This window comes from Beta vulgaris, chromosome 6 (genome assembly GCF_026745355.1).
Source record: "Beta vulgaris subsp. vulgaris cultivar EL10 chromosome 6, EL10.2, whole genome shotgun sequence".
In the NCBI taxonomy this organism is placed as follows: domain Eukaryota; kingdom Viridiplantae; phylum Streptophyta; class Magnoliopsida; order Caryophyllales; family Amaranthaceae; genus Beta; species Beta vulgaris.
Window position 1 is genome coordinate 6,313,628 of NC_079207.1, and position 20,287 is coordinate 6,333,914.

The 20,287-nt window shown below is 34.8% G+C and overlaps 2 protein-coding genes and 1 non-coding gene across 3 annotated transcripts; 2 read left to right on the forward strand and 1 right to left on the reverse strand.

The window, feature by feature from the left end:
• Positions 1 to 278: 278 nt before the first annotated feature.
• On the forward strand, positions 279 to 2,939 carry LOC104895263 (uncharacterized). Its single transcript, XM_010681721.4, has 4 exons — positions 279 to 490; positions 1,294 to 1,355; positions 1,773 to 1,971; positions 2,372 to 2,939. Exons 1-4 carry the CDS (start codon positions 359 to 361, stop codon positions 2,729 to 2,731), a joined length of 753 nt encoding a protein of 250 aa, XP_010680023.2. The 5' UTR covers positions 279 to 358; the 3' UTR covers positions 2,732 to 2,939.
• Positions 2,940 to 5,782: 2,843 nt separating this feature from the next.
• LOC109133532 (F-box protein At2g17036) lies at positions 5,783 to 10,131 on the forward strand. The gene is made up of 2 exons (XM_010681720.4): positions 5,783 to 7,504; positions 9,970 to 10,131. Exons 1-2 carry the CDS (start codon positions 6,264 to 6,266, stop codon positions 10,004 to 10,006), a joined length of 1,278 nt encoding a protein of 425 aa, XP_010680022.3. The 5' UTR covers positions 5,783 to 6,263; the 3' UTR covers positions 10,007 to 10,131.
• A 1,868-nt stretch (positions 10,132 to 11,999) lies between these two features.
• Positions 12,000 to 19,067, reverse strand: LOC104895264 (uncharacterized). Its single transcript, XR_007275094.2, has 7 exons — positions 18,360 to 19,067; positions 16,880 to 17,318; positions 13,760 to 13,815; positions 13,443 to 13,673; positions 12,977 to 13,268; positions 12,690 to 12,886; positions 12,000 to 12,537 (listed from the first exon to the last, which is right to left on the reverse strand). It is a non-coding gene; the product is annotated as an uncharacterized LOC104895264 (transcript).
• Positions 19,068 to 20,287: the final 1,220 nt, after the last annotated feature.

The following is a 20,287-nucleotide window of genomic DNA, read 5'->3' on the forward strand; positions in this document are numbered from 1 at the left end:
TGGATTCGGATTGAAAAATCGAAATCCAAATTTTATTCGGATCGGATTGAATTAGATTCTAATTCAAACCGCACACCGAACTTTCACCCCTATCAAGGACCAAAAGTTGCAAATATGAGCTAGCATGGGAATTTGTTAAGGAAGTCCAGCCCACAAATACAGAATGTTGGCCTCAATCATTGAAGTTACCAATGATCCTAGCCCACCCCAATAACAAACATCACTTCAGCAGTTCAGCTACACTGGATAATGATCCACATACCCGATTCATATTTTATTCCAATTCAAACGGTAAAATAAGTAAATAACAATAACCCCAAAAATTTGAATCTTACGATTTTCTCTCTCCTCCACAAAAATGGCGATGGAAATTGAAAAAGGTACATCAGAATCAGATTTTCCTTACTGGGAATCTATTCGTCGCAAGTTCGATCCTGATTCGCCCTTTTTCACTTCCGGCAACGTTGAGCGACAACTTCTTGCCAAACAGGTCTTTATCTTCTGTCTTTTTTTTTTTGGGTGGTGAAGATTTATTGTATGTTAAGTTTTATCTGATTGCTTCAACTGTCACAACAATACTATTGTTTTTTTCGCTGTGTTACAATTAGGTTTGTTAAAATGATTTGTTTGGAATTTGTGATCAGTTGAATTAGGGTTTTGGTTTTTAGTGATTATGGAAATTATTTGTTATTCAGCTCAATTTTTAGGCATCATTTGGTGTAACTAAATAATTGCAAAAATTAGTAAAAGAAACCGTCTAATTTTAATATTAAAGTAGGTCTAGTAACTAAATGGATTAAACTAGTCATCGAAAAAATTAACCTAGTCACTGTTGTGTTAATTCTCTTTTTAATATTGGGCTTACTGTTGCCTAATTTTAATTTAAAAGTAGGTAATCTCTTACAAGATAAACTCAAATGGTTGTACTTTAGCCAATATATATAGATAATGAGCTGGACATACTAATATATAACTAAAGATATTAATGGTTAAAATTATGTGATTTAATTGCTCTTCTCTTACTCTAAGCTGGACATACTGAGAATTTCAATCATATACTTCGTCCGTTCTTTTTCTAATTGCAACATTTGGGTTTTCACACTTGACGAGATATAATTTTAACCATTAATATCTTTAGTTATATATTTGTAAAAATTATGCAAATAAGATATTTAGGAAATTCATATTGAAATGAATCAGATAAGATCTAATATGACTATGTTTTTCCTTATGTAAAAGGTTTTTAGGTGTTTTGAGCTGTAATATTTTGTTTCACTGAATTTTCATGCACAGATTGCATTGGACTTGGGTGTAGATGAAAAGCAACAACTTCTTGACTTGGAAGATTTTGGGAGGTAATTAGTAATTACCTAGTACCAAACAATTGGCTGTTTCGGATTTTTTGCATTTTTAATTTAAGAATGCCCCTCAATGGCAGATCGAAGTTCATTCCTCCCATGGAGTTAAGTAGTTCAAATGCTACAATGTATGCTTCATAACTAGTAAAGAGGAATTCTCATTTCTACTGTTTCTTATGCCATTCGGCTGTCCGTACTTTCATGTTTTGCCAACCGAAAACTGGTTAGAAGTTCAAATGATTGCGCATCACATATCCTACTTTATCCTCTTAGGAATTTCTTACAGTGACCAGTTAGATTTCCAATCCACCTTCAAAGTGCTCAATTTTTCTACTTTCTGGAATCTTCTTCATTGTATATTTACTTTATTTAGATGAGCCTACCTTACGCGGTAACATGAATATGTGATTGCAGGGATATATTCTGTCCTATAGCTGGCTGTGGTTCCTGGTTAAAGTCATTAGAGGGCTTTGAGGATCACTATAATGCATGCCATACTGCATCCTGTTCAGTGTGCCGTAAGGCATATCCAACACAACGACTGCTTAGCATACATGTGTCTGAAATGCATGATTCTTACTTCAAGGCCAAAGTTGCAAGGGGTTATGCCGAGGTAAGTACTACACTAATTCTCCACAATTCATATTTTGTTGATATTAAGAATACTTGTGAAGATGCTCTTGGACACACTTAAGAGACTAAATGGATATCCTATAACGACAACATTAACGTGGTAAGTTTACCCTGGAAATATTTTCCTTCCTAGCATGCTAATAGACCATGTGAATTCATAGGCTGGGAGAACATTTTAGTCATAATGGCATATTGGCAAATGTCAACTTGTGGAAACTTGAGTGTTCATGGTAGATGGGAGGGCCTAAGCCAGATATATTTGTTGTTCGTCAATGTGTTTTTTGTTTTTAAAGCCATGATAATCCAGTGTTGTTTCTAACTTTCTATGCACTTATTGTAAAAGACACATTCTGATTGTAAGGTTGATTGTTCGTCTTCAGTACGAGTGCTTGGTTGAAACTTGTGGGTTGAAATTCAAAAGTGACAGAGACCGACATCAACATCTTGTGGACAAACACAAATTTCCTATTACATTTGAGTTTCATAAGAAAACGCATCTGTCCAAGAAACAGAGACAGAAACACTGGCATAAACAAGCTCTCTACAAGGAGGAAGCTTCAGATGCAATGCTGTTAGAAGATCAGGACACCTTGGAAAGCCTTACTTCTGCTATCTCCCAATTAAGTACTTCTGACTCTGTGCCTTCATCCATCAGTTTTGGCCGTCGCCACAGCCGTGGTTTGACCTTTGTCCCTCGGTCTGTTCAACGAGAGAGAAGGCCGGGAACAACGAATAGATAGAACACTAACGAACAATGATGCTACTCTATCATTGTTCTCAGTGATTTATCCTCTTTCCTGGGGTTATATATCTCGTTCATAGAACATATTTTGTGCAAACCCAGATATTAGATATATGCGGAGAATATAAGCTGCTTAACATGGCTAAGCCTCTTTTGCCTGTAAGAATCGTGCACTTCAATTAGTTGTAAACTAATATTCAGTCTCATTTGAACGTTTATGAGGTGTTTATTATTAGAATTTTTAACCAAAAATCACCCCTAAGGTTTATTCCCATGACTAGCTTTAACTAAGAAAATTTAAATAAAGCATGAAGGGTCTATCCCCGTAACCACCGAAGACTAAGAAAATAAAATATACCACCTTTTAAGTATCTATTCTCTATATATATATATTTAAAATTCAAGATAAACAAATATCATGCTGTTACATGACCTCTCATTTGATATGTTAATGCACTAACCAACTATGCTACAATTCTATGTGAGGGAAAAAATTATTTAAAGACAAGGTATCATTTCTACTTTGAAGACTTCAGATGCACGATGGTAAATAATCGGATAGGAATTAGTTGTATTCTCATAGCCTTTATTTTATATCTATGATAAACTTAAACTAGTAAATAACCTTTAAAGTGTTTTTATTCTTTTTTTAAAAATAGTTGAATGTCTTTTTTATGGATAATTTTACAAAGGCTACAATTAACTTATTTATTCTAGACTTTTTTTTAATCTAAAATCTACACCATTCATGTAATTACATTTATAATTAAACTAAAATTAGCAATATACATTAATAAATTCTCAATTAACAGTTTATCTGATTTTCGTCAATTTTTTGTGAATGTTTTAAAGGTCAATGAAATCAATGGACAAGAAGAATTACCAAAAATGGAGGGTTGAGATTAAGTAATAGCTATGACTACAGTCTTATTGTAGCCACTGAAAAAGCTTTTCTTTTTTATGCTTTTAGCGAGATTTTTATTGAATGTCTATATACCCTTCTTCGAATCATTGTATTTTTCTTTTCAAAGGAATCATTGTGGTTTAGTTACTAAATTTGCGAATTCTTTTTATATGAGAAAATCAATAGTTCACATTTAATTTATATAAAATTAGTGATCTACAACGCAATTTTGTGATTGTATGAATTGTCTTGTCTTGTACCCTTTGTTTTATTTTCAATTTAGGGCCTGTTTTTCCCAGCTTATTTTCAGTTCAGTTCAGTTCAGCTCCAATCAGTTCAGTTCAGCTCAGCTCAGTTCAGTTCAGCTCCATTCTTTTATAACCATTTTGTTAAATATTATTATTATGTCGATATAATTTATTTTACTAATTAGTCTTATTATTATTATTTATTTTTATATCATTACTGTTAAGTATTATTATTATTATTATTTCTATATATTATTTTGTTTATTATAGCTTTACTCATTATTATTAGTATTATTATTAGGAGGAACATGGTTTAGGTCAAAGCGCAAATAACCCACGTTTTTTAGCCCATAAACCAATCAAGTCGCGTCAAAACGGTTTATGATGCAATTTTCGCAGTCCAATCCAATCATTATTTTTAATTACGAAATATTATTATATTATTAAATCTTATTATTAAAATAGTAATATTAATTTACTTCTTAGATATTATTGTTATTATATAATCATCATCAAGTATTAATATATTAATACAAATAATATAAAATAATTATTATTATTAATTATTATTATTAATATCTATACTAATATATTAAAAGGCGTGCGCAAACCAGGAGCGGTGCCACGTGGCGCTCTCCCTAGGAAGTTTTAGTTCATGTAATCCATGTACAATAAAAAAAATTAGAAATTGCATGGTATAGGTTTTGATCTCGCAACCTCAAGTTCATGTACTAAAGTTTTAACCACTAGACCAAGTTGTAATTAGTGATATCATATCAAAGTACAATATTAATAAATGAAATTTTTCTTACCCGGGGTATAGCCCGGGCCTAATAACTAGTTATTTATTTATAACTATCATTTAAAAATATCCAAAATACTATTATTATTATTATTCATTATTATTACTTATTATTATAATTAATTATTATTTAACATTCATATTATTATTATTTAAATATTATTTATATATTTATTACATTAAATTTAATTCAATTCAATTCAATTCAATTCAATTCAGTTCAATTCAGTTCAGTTCAGTTCAGTTCAGCTGTTTTATGCCGAAGAGAACAGTAGTCTATTTTTTTTTTTTTTTACAATTTAATTCTCTTAGGGGGCGTTTGGTTCACAAAGGGGAAAGGGTAAGGGTTTAAGAAACGGAAACAAGGAGAATGGAAAGGCAAACCCTTAGATTTACTATGTTGTTTGTTTAAGATATCTAAGAAAAACCTTAATATATCACCACCTCTCCCCTCCACCATCACCACCACACTTTTACTTCAAAACAAAATCACTTTGTTGCCACCCCCACCCCTTCTTTCGGCGCCGCCACCCCCACCACCGTCCTCTCCTTTCAGCGGCGCCTCCCTCACCGCATTCTTCTTTTAGCGTTGCTGCCCCCACCCCCTTCTCCTTCCTTCGGCGTCGTTGTCGCTGCCCCCACCCCTTTCTCCTTCCTTCGACGTCGTTGTCGCTGCCCCCACCCCCTTCTCCTTCCTTCGACGTCGTTGTTTCTTCCCCCACCCCCTTCTCCTTCCTTCGACATTGTTGCCCCACCCCTTCCCTTGTTTCGCGTTTGGTTTCGGTTTAGGGTAGTGGGTGGGTTTTCGGGTTTGGTGGTGGTAGTGGGTTTTCGAGAATATGGGTGGAATTTTGGATGTGGTGGTGGTGTTTTCAGGTGCAGTGGTGGTGTTTTCGGGAATGTGGGTGGTTTTCGGGTTTGGGGGTGGGTTTTCTGGTTTGGAGTGGGTGAATCTCCGGCAGGTGGTTGGCGTGGGGTTGTGTCGGCGGTGGGCGTGGTTTTGGTGGTGAGGGTGGCGAGAGAGGTAGTGTCGGTGGCAGGGGTAGTGGGGTGGTGGTTGGTGTGGTGGTTTAGTGGTTGGGGTGGTTGTTGTAGTGGTTGGGGTGGTGGTAAATCATTAGTCAAAGTGACTATGGAGTAGAGGAGGGAAAGGGTAAGTGAAACCTTGGGGTGTGTGGGTAATGGAAGTAGAGGAGTTTGGGGGGAAAGGGAAGGGTAAAGGGAATGATTAAAATGTGCTAACAAACAACAAGTAAGGGAATCAACCTATTTGTTTCCCTTACTCTTTCCTAAAAACCTCAAACCAAACGCCCTCTTAGTTTAATCCAATTTCTCTCAATACATAAGAAAGAAGAACGGATAAATGTCACATGAAATGTTAAAAAAAAAAAAAAAAAAAACCTCAACCTCCTTGTCGGATTGTTAACGGTTACAGTCGTTACACATGAAAGTTGAAACGGTAAGACCGTAAGAGTGTGAAACCGTTACATTTGGAATTTCCCTCGTACCAACTACCAAGTTTCCTAAAGTCAGAAAGAGACAACTAGACAAGAGAGAAAGAAACATCAAATTCAAAATGGATAAAATTCCGCCATGGTCAGACCTTCTTCAAGAACTCTTAACCAAAATTTTCGAACACTTACCTTCAAACTCACTCGACATTTTAAGCTTCCGCAGTGTCTGCAAATCATGGCGTTCTTCTTCATCTTCATCTTCTTCCCCAAATCCCACTATCTTTCCTCCCTTACCTCTTGCAGTACCATGTCCACCCTATTACAATCAATTTCGCGACGTCGCCGTTTTATCAATGACTGCAATCTACGCTCTTCACCCTCCCAATCCCAATTCCATTAAAGATAATACTCCTTCTTGTTGGATTACGTTTATCGATCAATCAATTCGTGAAAAGCTGAGTATTCGTAAACCATTTTCCAAAGCTTGTTATTATTTGCCACGTAAATTTCCAAGAACCCTAAATTTGTTCAGTTTCCATGTTTCTGATTTAGGTCGATTTTATAATCTTAGTTATGTTACCACTCCAGATGGTAAGCTCACGAAACGCTGTGCTTGTTTTGGGATGGTTCGTAAGGTGGTTTTGTATAAGAATGGGGATGAGTTTGTTGTTTTGGCGCTTTCGGATGAGGGGGAATTAGGGTTGCTTAGGTTACGTTTAGGGGATGGTGATGACAAGTTGTTGGGGGTAATGGCATTAACAAAATCTGATTGGGAAATTGTACATGATGGTAAGGGTTTTCATTTCGATGATTTTGTCGATTTTAAGGGTAAGATATTAGCTATTGATAGGAGAGGACGGGTTTATAAGATTGTAGTAGGTGTTTGTTCTTCCTCCACTGTGATGAGTGTTATTAGTCCTCCTATTGTGGGTGGAGGTGGGAGGCGCAAGCGTCTAGTGGAATCGTTGGGACGCTTGTATTTAGTTGTTCGTTGTTATGTTCGTGGGGAGAAGGATGCTTACTTGAAGGTTTATGAGCTCAATGGAAATACCAACAAGTGGGTTGAGGTTAAAAGTCTTGGTGATCGGACTTTTTTCTTTGGTATTGAATTTTCCTTTTCTGCCTCCAAGGAGGAACTCCATAGTTCCTATGGGAAGAATTGTATCCTATTTAAAGAACGAAGTTTCTTGAACTATAATGGAGTTGATGACGAACCTGCCCTGTTTCATAACTTAGCAGAACATGACCTTCGTATTGGAGTGTGGCGCATGGATGATGCTGCTAATGTCAATGTCATTGGATCATGCCCTGGCTATTCAGATCTTTTCTGGCCGCCCCCAACTTGGATCTTGCCAAATATCAAGTATGTATATGGTCACAATTTATGATTGTTCTGTAGGTTAATCTGCTTGTGATTTATACTATACTTTCAAAATATTTCTCATATTCTTGCAAATCAAAAGTTGCTTAGCTTTAGGAAATGTTGACCAGGCAACTCATGTCTATCTCATTGCCATTCCTTTACTTCTTTGGCCTCTCTAGTCCTCTCACAAATTAGTGGAAAAAAACAAGATGAAGGGGATCGGCTAATGCACACATCCAACTTCATTTAGGAGTAAGTGAATCAATTGGAGAGGAATTTCTAATGCTTTTCTACTTTTTGGCTCTGGAGTTGAGAAGAATGGGAGCTCTTATCTATCTGATTTTCACCATTTTAAACTGTTTGACTGATAGTAAGTGTTTGAGATGAGTGTTTCCTTCCTCATTTTTGTTGAACTTGGACTTTTAGATCATGTTTTTGGTTGAGAATAGTGAAGGCTTTGAGCCTCCTGAAAGTCCATTCTTTCTTGAGATTGCCAGAATTTAACAATTATATCCAGTTACATTCTTGCATTAAAGGATCACATATGGTTGATGTAGGCTTGCTTTTAGCGTGTAGAAAGCAGCATTGAGTTAGTGGCAGAAGAACTCTAAATTTCAAGGGCCAGTAAAGATGGCCTGTGTCTATCTTTTGCTTTTCCCAGATTCTTCTTTGACCTTCTTCATCCTGTGATGAGATCTTTGATTACACCCTGAGACTTACTGGTTTATTAACTCGTCTGTGTGCGCGCCGGGGGGTTGGGGGGGGGGGTCTTCTCTTGACATGGCTAATTTGAGTCTCACCTCCTGCATCTTACCTTCACTAAGACATTCCTACTATGTCCAAAATCACTTCATGGTTAACTTGATCCTTCCCGGTTTCCAATATTATTACATTTCCATGATGTATCTCGTCCAAGCTTGGATGACTTGTCTGGCATCACTTCGGCACAGGGTGCCCTGACATGATACCTCCACAAGTTGAGGTTTATTGGTGGCTTATCATAATTTCCTTCTGTGAAAGGTCAGACATTCATATTTCATTCAGACATTCATATTTCATACTTATGATCCTTATCTCACTCTTATTGTACAAAGAGTCGTGCTTGAGGTGCTGAGGAAATCATAGTAATCAGCTTAATGGTGTAGTCGAGGCAATCATATTTGGGGTTCACTCTAGCATCCTAGGGCCCTCAAGATACTTAAGATGCCAAAAGTTTGCCACTGGTTTCTGATTAAAGTAGCTTTAATTTTTAGATTTAACTGAAAAAGATAGCATGAAACTCCATACTTTCCATGGGATATGCTGTAAATATGCAACATAGCAAATATTAAGCGACAAGGTAGGCTGTAGCTTATAACTCATGGTTCTCAGTTATTTTCTTTAGATGAAGTACAACTTTTAAATATGAATATGTGCACTTACTGCCTAGTTTCACATATATGCTTGGGCCTTATTTAGGTTATTGGACAACCATCATCTCTTTGCCTTTTCAAACATTTTTTCTGCTTAGGGATTTGATTGTACGTGGTTGATCTATTTGATATTAATGATGGATTAGAATTTATGAACTAGCTTTGGTGATCAAACTCATTTTTGAATGTGATTGGCAGTGATCTATATCTTTTCCTAGTAGTAAGAACTTGGTAATCAGAGGAAACTTCAGGTCCAATGTCCATTGTCTGATTTGATTTCTATTTGTTCTTTTAGAGCAATGTTTCTTCTCATTTTTTGTGCTCAGTTCCTTCAATTAATCAATCATGTTGTGTACAAAAATTTGCTCTACCATTGGACATCATTAATAATTAAGTTCCTTCAACTAACGAAACAAAAGGAGGAAGAACAAAAGATGAACGTTCAGTTGGAAACTTGGAATTATTTTCCAGAGACAGAATCATAATTCTTTGCAGTTTTTAGCAGCAAGAAAAGGATGAGAAATGAAAGTATGAAGACATTGATAGAAAAGAGTCACTCAAAGAGAGAATAGGTGAACATGCAATGAACCAATATACGGGAAGGGGTATTTTGGTAAATAGCTTTATATTGATAGTAGCTTGAAGAAGAAGAAGATAGTTAAGGAGATAGTTTGTTAGGGTAGAAGCTTTATAAATAGAGCATAGTAGGGAGAGATATTTTGAAAATTGTTAAAAAAAATTGAGTGAGCTTTTAAGAGTTTAATTGGGAGAGAACCAAGCCTCTTGAAACCTTGAATATCTTTATGTTTTGCTGTATTTTCAGCTTATTAATCTAATTTCTCTTGCATTACTCGTGTTTAATCCTTGATACTCCAACACGGATACGATCTCGATACTTCATTTTTGAGGAAACATGGAAATTTATTGTACAATAACTGAGAACGACGCTTGGATGTATGTGTCTGACATTAGTACCTGTCCCCTCCTTCCTGTCTCGTTCCCTGTTCTATCCTTCCTGCTCTAAACAATTGTGGGTGATTGTATTCATTGCAGGCCAAGATCAAAGAGCTCTCGGCGCCGCAAGAAATGAATGCTATTACATTTATGAATTCAGCTCTTAAGATGAAGGAAACTCTGAATCAAGCTAGAGAGATCGAGAAAATGTTGAAGCAAATTGACATGGTTGCTGTGTTGAAGTCCAAAAATGGGCACAATCAAGTAATTTCCGAATCTTGCTTTTAGAATAGATCCTTAGTTTTTGCTTTTAGAATGGGCACAATCAAGCTGCTGAGAATTGAAATCATGTCTAGATGCTTCTCTTCATATTGACACACATGCCCACATGCTACAGTGGAAATTGCATGGTACATAAAAAGAGTTGAGTGGATTTGAAGGATCACTCTTGTTATTGCTCTTCAGTGCTGTTGGTTTCCATTTTTCTTGAACCTTTGCCTGCCTCGAATCGTGTTTTCAAACCCATAAGGTATGGGGTTTTGAAATCCAAGGGGGGAGGTGGGTATGACTCATACCAAACCTTTAGGTATAAAATAAAAAAGAAAAACTTCATTCTAAGACATCCAAACACATGGAATTAAGTTCCAACCCCATACCACTCCGATTTCATTCCTTATTCCAAACCTATACCACTTCGTAAGCCAAACGCCCGAAAAGTTCAGTTTCTGAAAGTTTGTTTTGGCTGTTGAATTATGTATGGTGCATTACTTATCTTATTATCTGTCCTATAGGCTTGGGCTTTTGGTTGATCTTTTCTATCTTCCTTTTGAGGGGTGGAAAAAGTTTTGAAGTATACAGGAAGTGGAGAACTTGATGAATATGCAAATGAGATTTTGGGGTTTCAGTTGGATGTTGTTCTTGGTTGGAATTTGGTGAATGAAACCTTTTGGAGTTATAAGATTTACACTCACTAGTCATTTGACAGTTTTAAAAACAATAACAGTTTCTTCGTGTATGTATGGTACCAAAACAGAGTATCATATGTATTTGTGAGTTTTTAAACCATCTTATACGTTTTCCCTGTGTAGGTAGGAACATTTACATACGCCATTGGCACTGATGAAAGGTGTACTTCAGAATGCAATCAAGCAGGGTAGTAGTGAATTTGATGTGCTTTCAATGGAGGATACCCTTATATACACTTTTTTTACCCTTATATCTTTTGTGTTTATACCAAAGTTAATGTTGAGCACAACAACTAACGATTAAATAATGAATAAATCACAACTCAAGATTAAACTATTATGTCGTATTTCAGCTCAAAACTTTATACTTCTTCTGTTCTGTTTTAAATGGAACGTTTGTTTTTTTGCGTAACCTAATGCGCTTCTTTATTCATTAATATCTTTAGTTGTGCATACGTAAAAAATATAATTTTTTTTTTTAGTATGATAGTATGCATCGAGACGAATCTAACAAGTTCTCACTTGACTATATTTTCTTTATATAATGACGATATATTGGAGTCAAAATTGATCAATGAAGAGTGTCATTTTATCCAATATTTCATTTAAAACGGAACGGGTGAAGTATAAAAAAATATTAATATATGATAAAAAGGTAAAATTTCAAAAAATCACCTTTTAAATTTATTATTTTCAAAAAAACATCTTATATAACATATGTCTTTCAATATACTATCATTCTATGTTTATAGTTAATATTAATCATTAAATGACTGTGGCCTTAAGACTTCAAAATCAGTAGGGTAGAGTGAAAAGATGAGAGAAACAAGAAGGGAGGAGATAAAAGCGTTTTGTGGTGACCTCATTTTGGGCGGTTTGACCTCATTAACAGTCAAATGATAGTATATTGAAAGAAATTTGTTATATAAGGTAGTTTTTAAAATAATAAATTTAAAGTTAATTTTTTTGAAAAAATTTGGTTATAAAAGATAGTTTTACAAAAAATTTCCATGATAAAATGCATGTATAAGTGTCAGATATCGGAGTAAAGTGTCATTTTTTAAAAAAAAATTTGAGAGAATTTTATTAATAGACATCAAGCCATAAGAGTATTCATACATTATGTGACACAGTGAAAGACAAAACCATGACTACTACAAGCCATACATAAGATTCACTTCTATATAGAATATAGGATTTTCAACAACAAAAAATATTAAATATAGGATTACAAATCTATTTCTAATTTCTATTACAAACAAAAAGGAAAAGTGTGGTGATATCCTTAATAGATGCATTGCCTCGAGTATGAAGAACCAAATCTAGTAAAAAAAACTTTTCTCTTAGAGCATAAGATTATTGCCAATCTTCAAAATGTACCATTCTACATACAAAACTTCTACTCTAATCCACAATCCACATATTTTAGTACTACCTCTATTTCAGATTTAGTTGTTATGTTACGAGTCGATTACTTAATAACAAGTATTTCGAAATGGAGGATATATATGTTATACTGCGGGCTTGATAACTTGAGGAATATTGGGTTTATGAATTTATAGACCAGTCATAATTTTGGTATACAATATTGATAACACCTCCATCATCCAAAAGATGAGTCAAGAGACCAGCTTTCTCTGCATCCAAATAACTAAGAATCCAATTAAAAATTTCCTTTTCTTTCCCAAAATCTACCCTGTACCTGCACGATGTTGCAAGGACTGTTAGTTCAGTTAATAGCATCAACATGTTTGAGATTCCCATCGTAGTAATTTGCCCAAAGTTTGAATTCTTATCTTGGCAACATTACATATATAGTAGAAAAAGTAAGGTGATTAGAGGAGGATGAATTACCATTTCATGATGCAAGAGAGACAGGCTGTTCTTTTGGATAAATCCACTTGTATTACATTGCGCCTGAAGAACTCTCTCGCGGCAGCTCTGAGCTCCGCTTGCACACTTTGAGGTGAGAAGAATCTAACTGGTGGACTAGACTTACTACCATCACAGAGTCCAAAGTGAATCAACGGATTCACCATCGGTAAAGCTAACTGCACAATGAATACATGAATAGATTATATTCATATGATCCATGATTGATCCTAGAAAAAAGATATTAGAAGACACTGGTAGTAATTTACCTGAAGGCGATTATCTCCAGCACTGAAAGGCTTAACCAAAGCATAAGGAGCCCTCTGATTGCTTCTGAGTATACCATTCCTTATTGCATTAAGAGAATATGAACTTCCACCAACTACATACTGAATGTCGGAAACAAATGACTTCCTCTCGATCATCCCTTTTGGATATCCTCTCATTATTACAGCATGTATGACCATTGCATTGTAAAGATTTAGGAAGAAAGCCAGCTTCTCATCAGGTAACAGAGCAAAAAGATCCACTCTCTGGAGATTTTGAACCATATTCACATATCTGCAAATCACAATCAGTGAAAGGCTATTAATTTTATGGTTCAAGTTGTCTTAAGTGTGATTTACGTGGAGTTCAGGAGTTGGACTAGACTTCCGACTTTAATGTACATAACAAAATGGCAACAGTGTCCATCACTCATTAACTATGTTCAATACAGAGTAGAGAAATGTCAACCTTCGAAATTCTTCGCTGTTGCTGATAGCCAAGTAATTCAGATGATCCCGGTTTTCAGATGAATAAGATTCAAGTATGGCAGACATGATCTTCATCAGTCTATGGCCAATCCTTAATGCCGATTCTGGCTCTCTGTCATCTATGGATCCTCGAAAATTTAGGCATTTTGGAATGAATGGCTCATGCTCGAGGAACCTATAGGCTTCATTTCCATCCTCAAAATAGTTCCCTCTGCACCAAAGGAACCACTTAGAATATAAGTTATGACCTAGTAACAAAAGTTGCTGGTAAATTCTTAAAAAATGCAGTTAAAAAACCTGAATACATGGTGGATGAAGTGCTTCCTAACAATCTCTTTTGCTGTCCCTATTGCCTGGAAGAGAGAAAAGGTTAGATTTTTCAACACCCACAAGTCGCAGGAGCTCTTGAAACAATAAACAAATAATTGACTGCCATTTTAGTTTGTTTGTAAATCCTCAATATCATCAAACTAGTTCCTGATTGACGTATATCATCTAGATCATTTTATAGATCTATCATGTCCTTGAAAAAAAGAACTGAACATTTTACTACTTATTGCATAATCGCATGGTTTGAATCTTTCATGTCCTTCAAGAAGGGCAGAACATTTTACTACCTACTGCATTATCGCATGTTTGAACAACATTCAGAGACTTCAAAATCCTTATTGCATCTTGGGTAATGATTAATAAGACTAAAAGTTCCGAGAAAAAAAGGTTGGCGATCATACACACTCGTCTAGTCCTCTTTCCCCAAGTTTGTCCAACCTACCGCCCTGTACTCCGGACACTTGCGTTCTCGCCCATGTAACCATTCGGAGGCTCCTATTGCCTCTTTTTGATCCTTTCATTTTCCCATGTCTCTATTCATGAGCACGAGATAGTAGATGGGTCAAATACCAAAAAGAGGATCTGGAAAACACCTAAACTAAAGGATTTGTGTAGCACGCTAGTATTCATTATTCATTAGTATCCTTGTCCCTATTTCCTAAGGATGTCTGCTTCCACTTTGTATATACCAGTACCTACATGTCTATATTCAATTCAATCTGTCAACTTTGATTAAACTGGTACTCCTAGGCTATATGTCACCATACTTGTAGCTCCTTAATATCAACTAAAAGGAAATTTTAATAGACAAACGGTGGAAAATCATAACTCATAAGGCTGATATCAACCAGTAATAGACATCAGACATGTCCCATAATCTTTGGGACTTGTGTTAAGTGGTAAAGCAATGAGTGAAATGATCTTTTACCTACATCTATCTTTCATCATTTTCTTCTATTAGATCCCTTTGTTAAAGGACTTAGTAGACCATGATTATTTTTTTGGCACACCACAAAAGTAGCCCATGCATGTTATTGCACCAACCAAAAGTAGAAATTTCATAAGCTAAATCAACGAGGGTAGGTCCTTAGTTTGTTCAGCTTCTCAAAAAAGCAATCAGAAATTTTTAGAAGTAGACCAAGTCATAATAAGTAAGTCATACAAGAAAAGTTAGTTACTAATCAACCCTCAATTAGTGGAGGATATCCAAACAACGGATTAAGTCAAGTACAGTCCCCATCAACCAAACATAAGTATTCTTCTCCTTAGTGGTAAGACTTGAATCATGCACAAGTCAGCTCCTCCACAAGTGGTATTCTAACTTATTTTCAAGTGAGAAAATTAAAAAGTAGAAGGGTGTCACAATGCACTTAAGTCAACTACTCTTAATGTCAACAAAATTTATATTGCTCAGACACGGATTGAGAGTGTCCATTCGGATACGGGTGTCTAAGTATCCGACTCGGCTATTTTGTAGAAAAAAGACAAGTTTTTAGTTTAAAATGAAGTATCCAATTGAAGTGTCATGTCGGACACGACACAATACCCGGTTTTTGGGGTAAATGAAGGTGTCATAGTAACATATATAACTAAAATTTAAAAATATAAGCAAATTCTAATTCAAAGATCTCTAGGATTAATCATAACATCTCAGCATGAATGTATTTATAGATATATGAATGAAAGTATTAGGCGATTTCCCATTTACATATAGTTCATTACTTACTGCTCAGAAACCCTAATATTCTCCTAATCATAGATTGTTATGTATAGATATATGAATTTAGAGTTGGTACTCACAAGTCATAACCACTAACATAATCCGAAATGTGTGATGATGTAAACCTTGAATAAAGTTTTATCATGTATTTCATGTATCCCTCTATCTTAATTTGACTGCCTCAAATTGATGTCATGATGTGTTATATTTATATATACTATATACTATATAGTGTTCAAGGTCAAACATTTGGCGGATTGTAACTTAGATATCTAAAAACAATACTATCACAAGTATAAATCATTTTCAACGACAACACAGCAAGTTTACATTTTAAAACAACGAAATAGTCAAGATTTCCTGATATTGACTTTAGTCTTTTATTTGAGAGTTGACACAGACAATCTAAGGGCACTAAGGCAGAAGGAGCACTTATCCAATAACCTCAATGTGTATTAGAAAATTATGACCAGCCAAAAAGATCCACTAAGCATGAAGCACCCCTTTCTCTAAAAGTGGAGTCTGGAGAGCTTCATTCTTAAAACACAAAAGCATCATTCATCTATGATAAAGAAGCACGAGGCAGCTTTAGCATGAAATATTAACATCAAATATTTTTCTCATTTAACAAGTACAAATCTAACTTATAATTCAGCTCAAATCTTCACATTTGATATTAAAGTTACTATAGAACTAAGACAAAATTGGCCTCAACACCACAAACTATGACGCGGATGCACACAACGCCACCAACTTTGACTAGTAGTTAAAAACACCAAATATTATTGGTCTGAGTGCAGTGAGTGTCATAATCACGCCGAATCTAACTTTTCTAGACATTAGTTCACGTAATTTAGGCTTCTAATCAATGAAAATATAGGATAAAGGAAAGAAAAAGGAGATATGGGGAAAAAAGCTAACATGGATTTCCCGCCTTCGGCATGAAAAGTTAGTTCTGACGTTATTAATGACACTCGCTACACCCGAGCCAATAGTTTGGGGTGTTCTGGCTAGCTACTAGTCAAAATTTGTGGTACAGATTGCACCCACGCCATAGTTTGTGGTGTTGAGGTCAATTTTGCCTAGAACAAATATAATAGTTTCAAATAAGACCAACTTACTCTAACTTATTGCGAGACGCTACAAATTAATGTCATAAACACAAATATAATCCATCTAAAATAAAAAGTCACTCCAGGTCACTAATAATTTTTTATGTAAGCTTAGTAGAGTACAGTATACTTCTTTCCTTTTTTTTTTATAATAGTTGCAATATTTTAACTTTTACGTTATTTATACACTTATAAAATTTGTTACTAATGATTCAAACTTATGTAAAATATTGTTGTGGACAGGAAGTGTAGTACCTCAACACGGGATTTGCCAAAGTGGTGTACGATGGTATCCACCAACTCAGTACCAGTAAAACAGTTCTTGACAATTCTCATCCGAATCAAACGGTCTAGGATAGGTAATCTTAGCCGCAAAACTTTAACAATCTCATCCATCTCATCCAACCGTTCTTCCTCCGGTTCATCAAACCCATAAACCGGCGGTCCAGGAGCATCATCTGGGCATTTGCTACAAAGCAGTTCTTTTGCTGTCCGGTTCAACAAACCGCTATTTCTTAATGAATTTAACGCCACTAAACCGCCTATTAACTTCTCGTTAAAGAATATTTGTGGTACCGTTGAACCGCCGGTCCGGTCTACTAGCTCTTTTTCTCGGGTCGGATATACGTCGAGGTTTATTTCGGCGTATTTTAACCCCTTTTCTCTCAGGATTTTTCTCGCTGCGCCGCTATCCCTGAGTACATTAGTACATATGATATGACGTCATGCATTATAAATTCTCAACAGTCAATACTACAGAAATATAGAATCTTATCAAAAAGGAAATATTGGATAGTCTTCTACTTTTTGGAAACAAAGTAATTACTACATTGATCACCATTCACCACAAACTATACCATTAAACACTAAAAAATTTATTTCCTTCGTAACATATTAAGTATTAACCATGATAAATAGGTATTATTTTGTAGATTATGAGGTATAAAACATTCATTTGTTGAGTTTATTTTGTTACGAAAGTACAGTTTTTAACTTCAAACATTAATTACTTCAAGGCCCAAGTTATTTTAACTAAGGCATGCATATTTCTCAAAAATCTACTTGACAATTGATATTTCTTGTAACTAGACAAGTATGGTTTTTTTTTCCTTTTTGGTATAGATGAGCGACTTAACTCAATGGAGTAGACGGGATTCGATTCCAAATTTTGGATACCATCTTTAAAAAACTTTACTAACTAAGCTAAATGACATCCACGGTAAAAACACGGTTTTGAGATAACAAAATTGATGGCTAAAATTATGCATCGATAATTACTTTTATTGCTTGGTTATTGCTTAATTCTTTTTCATATATGGTCTAAGGCTGCATATTTAATGTTTCCAAGGATTATACCATTACATTTATCATTAAAGACACGACTTTTAAACTTATTAATCTATGAATATAGGACTATATATGAAAAGTAATTAATGGTCAAATATCAAATTCCGATGCTGTAAAAAAGTGAGCAATAATGTATTACTCTGTTTACAGGCAGCAAAGTTATAGTAATACGATTAATTACTATACTTGAACAAAACATTGTACTACTAAAAATGTGCAACAATACCTACTTAAAGTACTACTAAAACTTTAACATGCAATTGTCAAGAATGCTTAACCTAATGGTTAAAATTAAGGTATTGTGAACGATAAAAGTTATAAGTTCGAATCCCTCTCCCCTTTCTTGTCCTTCGTGGCTCATATTGATTAAAAAAAAAAAAAACTTTACCTGCAATTGGATCTCGAAAACAAAGTGACTCGTCCTTTAAGCTGAGTCAACTCGGAACTCTCCTCAGACACAAAACCATCATTCTCTCCTCCTTTCGCTCGCACAACAACTTGAAGACCAGACACGTAAAATTCAGTCACACCACAACCTCCTTTAACGACGTCGTCTAACGACAACCTCCTCGAAATGGCAGCCGAAAGACTATTCTTAGTCTCCAACAGATATTTTCCAATGGTCGGAACATCGACGGAAAAACTATTTTCCGACGGAAATTTCAAAACGTCGCCGTTTACTCCCGACGGTGGTTCAGGCCTCGGAAGATTCTCGTGCGGATAAACAACTCCTGCTTTCTCGTTTTCCGGTGAATTTTCGCCGGAATTTTCCGACGACGTGAAATTTCCGGCGGTATTTTCTGTCTCCTGGTTCTTGATATTGGTGACTTTGATCATGTTATCAGCCGGAGAGCTTAAGGTCTGTTTGGTTAGGATTTCTTGTCCCATGGTTTTAGTTTTCTTGGAAAGAGAGAGAAATGGCGGGGATGTAGGAGTGAATGGTTTGATAGGAGAAAGAGGAGGAAATAAGGTTGGTTTAAATAGTGGGAAATTAGAAAAGGTTTGAAAATTTTAAGGAGAAAAAGGAAGATATTGTTTGTTTTCCATATGAGGGGAATGAGTCTCAAAAGTACCAAATCAAAATTAATTAGGACCTGCTTTTTAGTGCTAAGTCTTGATAGTGGATTAGTGGTATTCAAGTGGCTAAACTCGCAAATGACGTACGTGTGAGTTGCAAAATATTGGAAGTCCATCAATTTTCATTTCAAATTGGTTGTTTATTTATCAGGTCGGAAAATAGGATAAAGTTATTTTTCATAAAAAAAAATAGAATTGTAAATGTTAAGTGTCTTCTCTTCACCTTAATACATTAAGTTTCAGGTCCAATCAGTTCAGTTCAGTTGAGATATCAAACAGGTCCAATTTGTTCAGTTCCGATAAGTTACAAGCAGGTTCAATTAAGACGATAAGTTTCAATCAGGTACAATCAAGTCTAATCAGGTTCAATAAGTTCTGATAAGGTCCAAATAGTCAATGATCAATAAGTTTGAATTAAAATTTTAATTAAAGTACCATTATGATTATTATTTAGTATTATATTTGTAATATTGTCTATTATTTTATTATTCATATTATGATTAATTGGCGTATTATTATTAAAAAATTTAATTAAAGTACCGTTATGATTATATAGTATCATATTTTGTATTATTATCTATTATTTTATTACTCATATTACTGTTGGCTGATTATGTTATTAATAAATAATATTATAATCATGATCATATAAAAGTTAACAATAATAATCATCATAATTATAAGATTTTGCGATTTGTCTTTAAATAACTAGATATAACATGTTTTCGTTAACAATGAAAGATATATATGTTATTAATTGATTTCCTACTAGTGCTTTATGAAATCAAAGCAACACCATTAGATATATTAGTGGTGAAAATTGTGTATAAACAAGCATGTAAATAGTATTTATTTTTTTTTTGTTAAAATGTTAATCATAAGAGATAACTAATAATTACTATTTTCTTGAAGGATAAATTTTAATGATTATTATGTTATAATAAATTTTGAGGGATAGAATTTATGTTATTACTCATCAATTTTTTTGTTAAATAAGTTTCAATCAGGTTCAATAAGGTCTAATAAGTTCCAATTAGGTTCAATAAGTACCAATCAGGTCAATAAGTTTCAACCAGGTCTAACAAGTTCCAATCAGGTCCAACAAGTTCCAATTAGATCCAATAAGTTGAATCGGATCCAATAAGTCTGGTTCAGTTTAGATAAGTTTAGTTCAAGTTTATTCAGGTGAAGAAAACGCACCCTTAAAGTGTCAGAACAATTATAAGAGATTTCACGCAA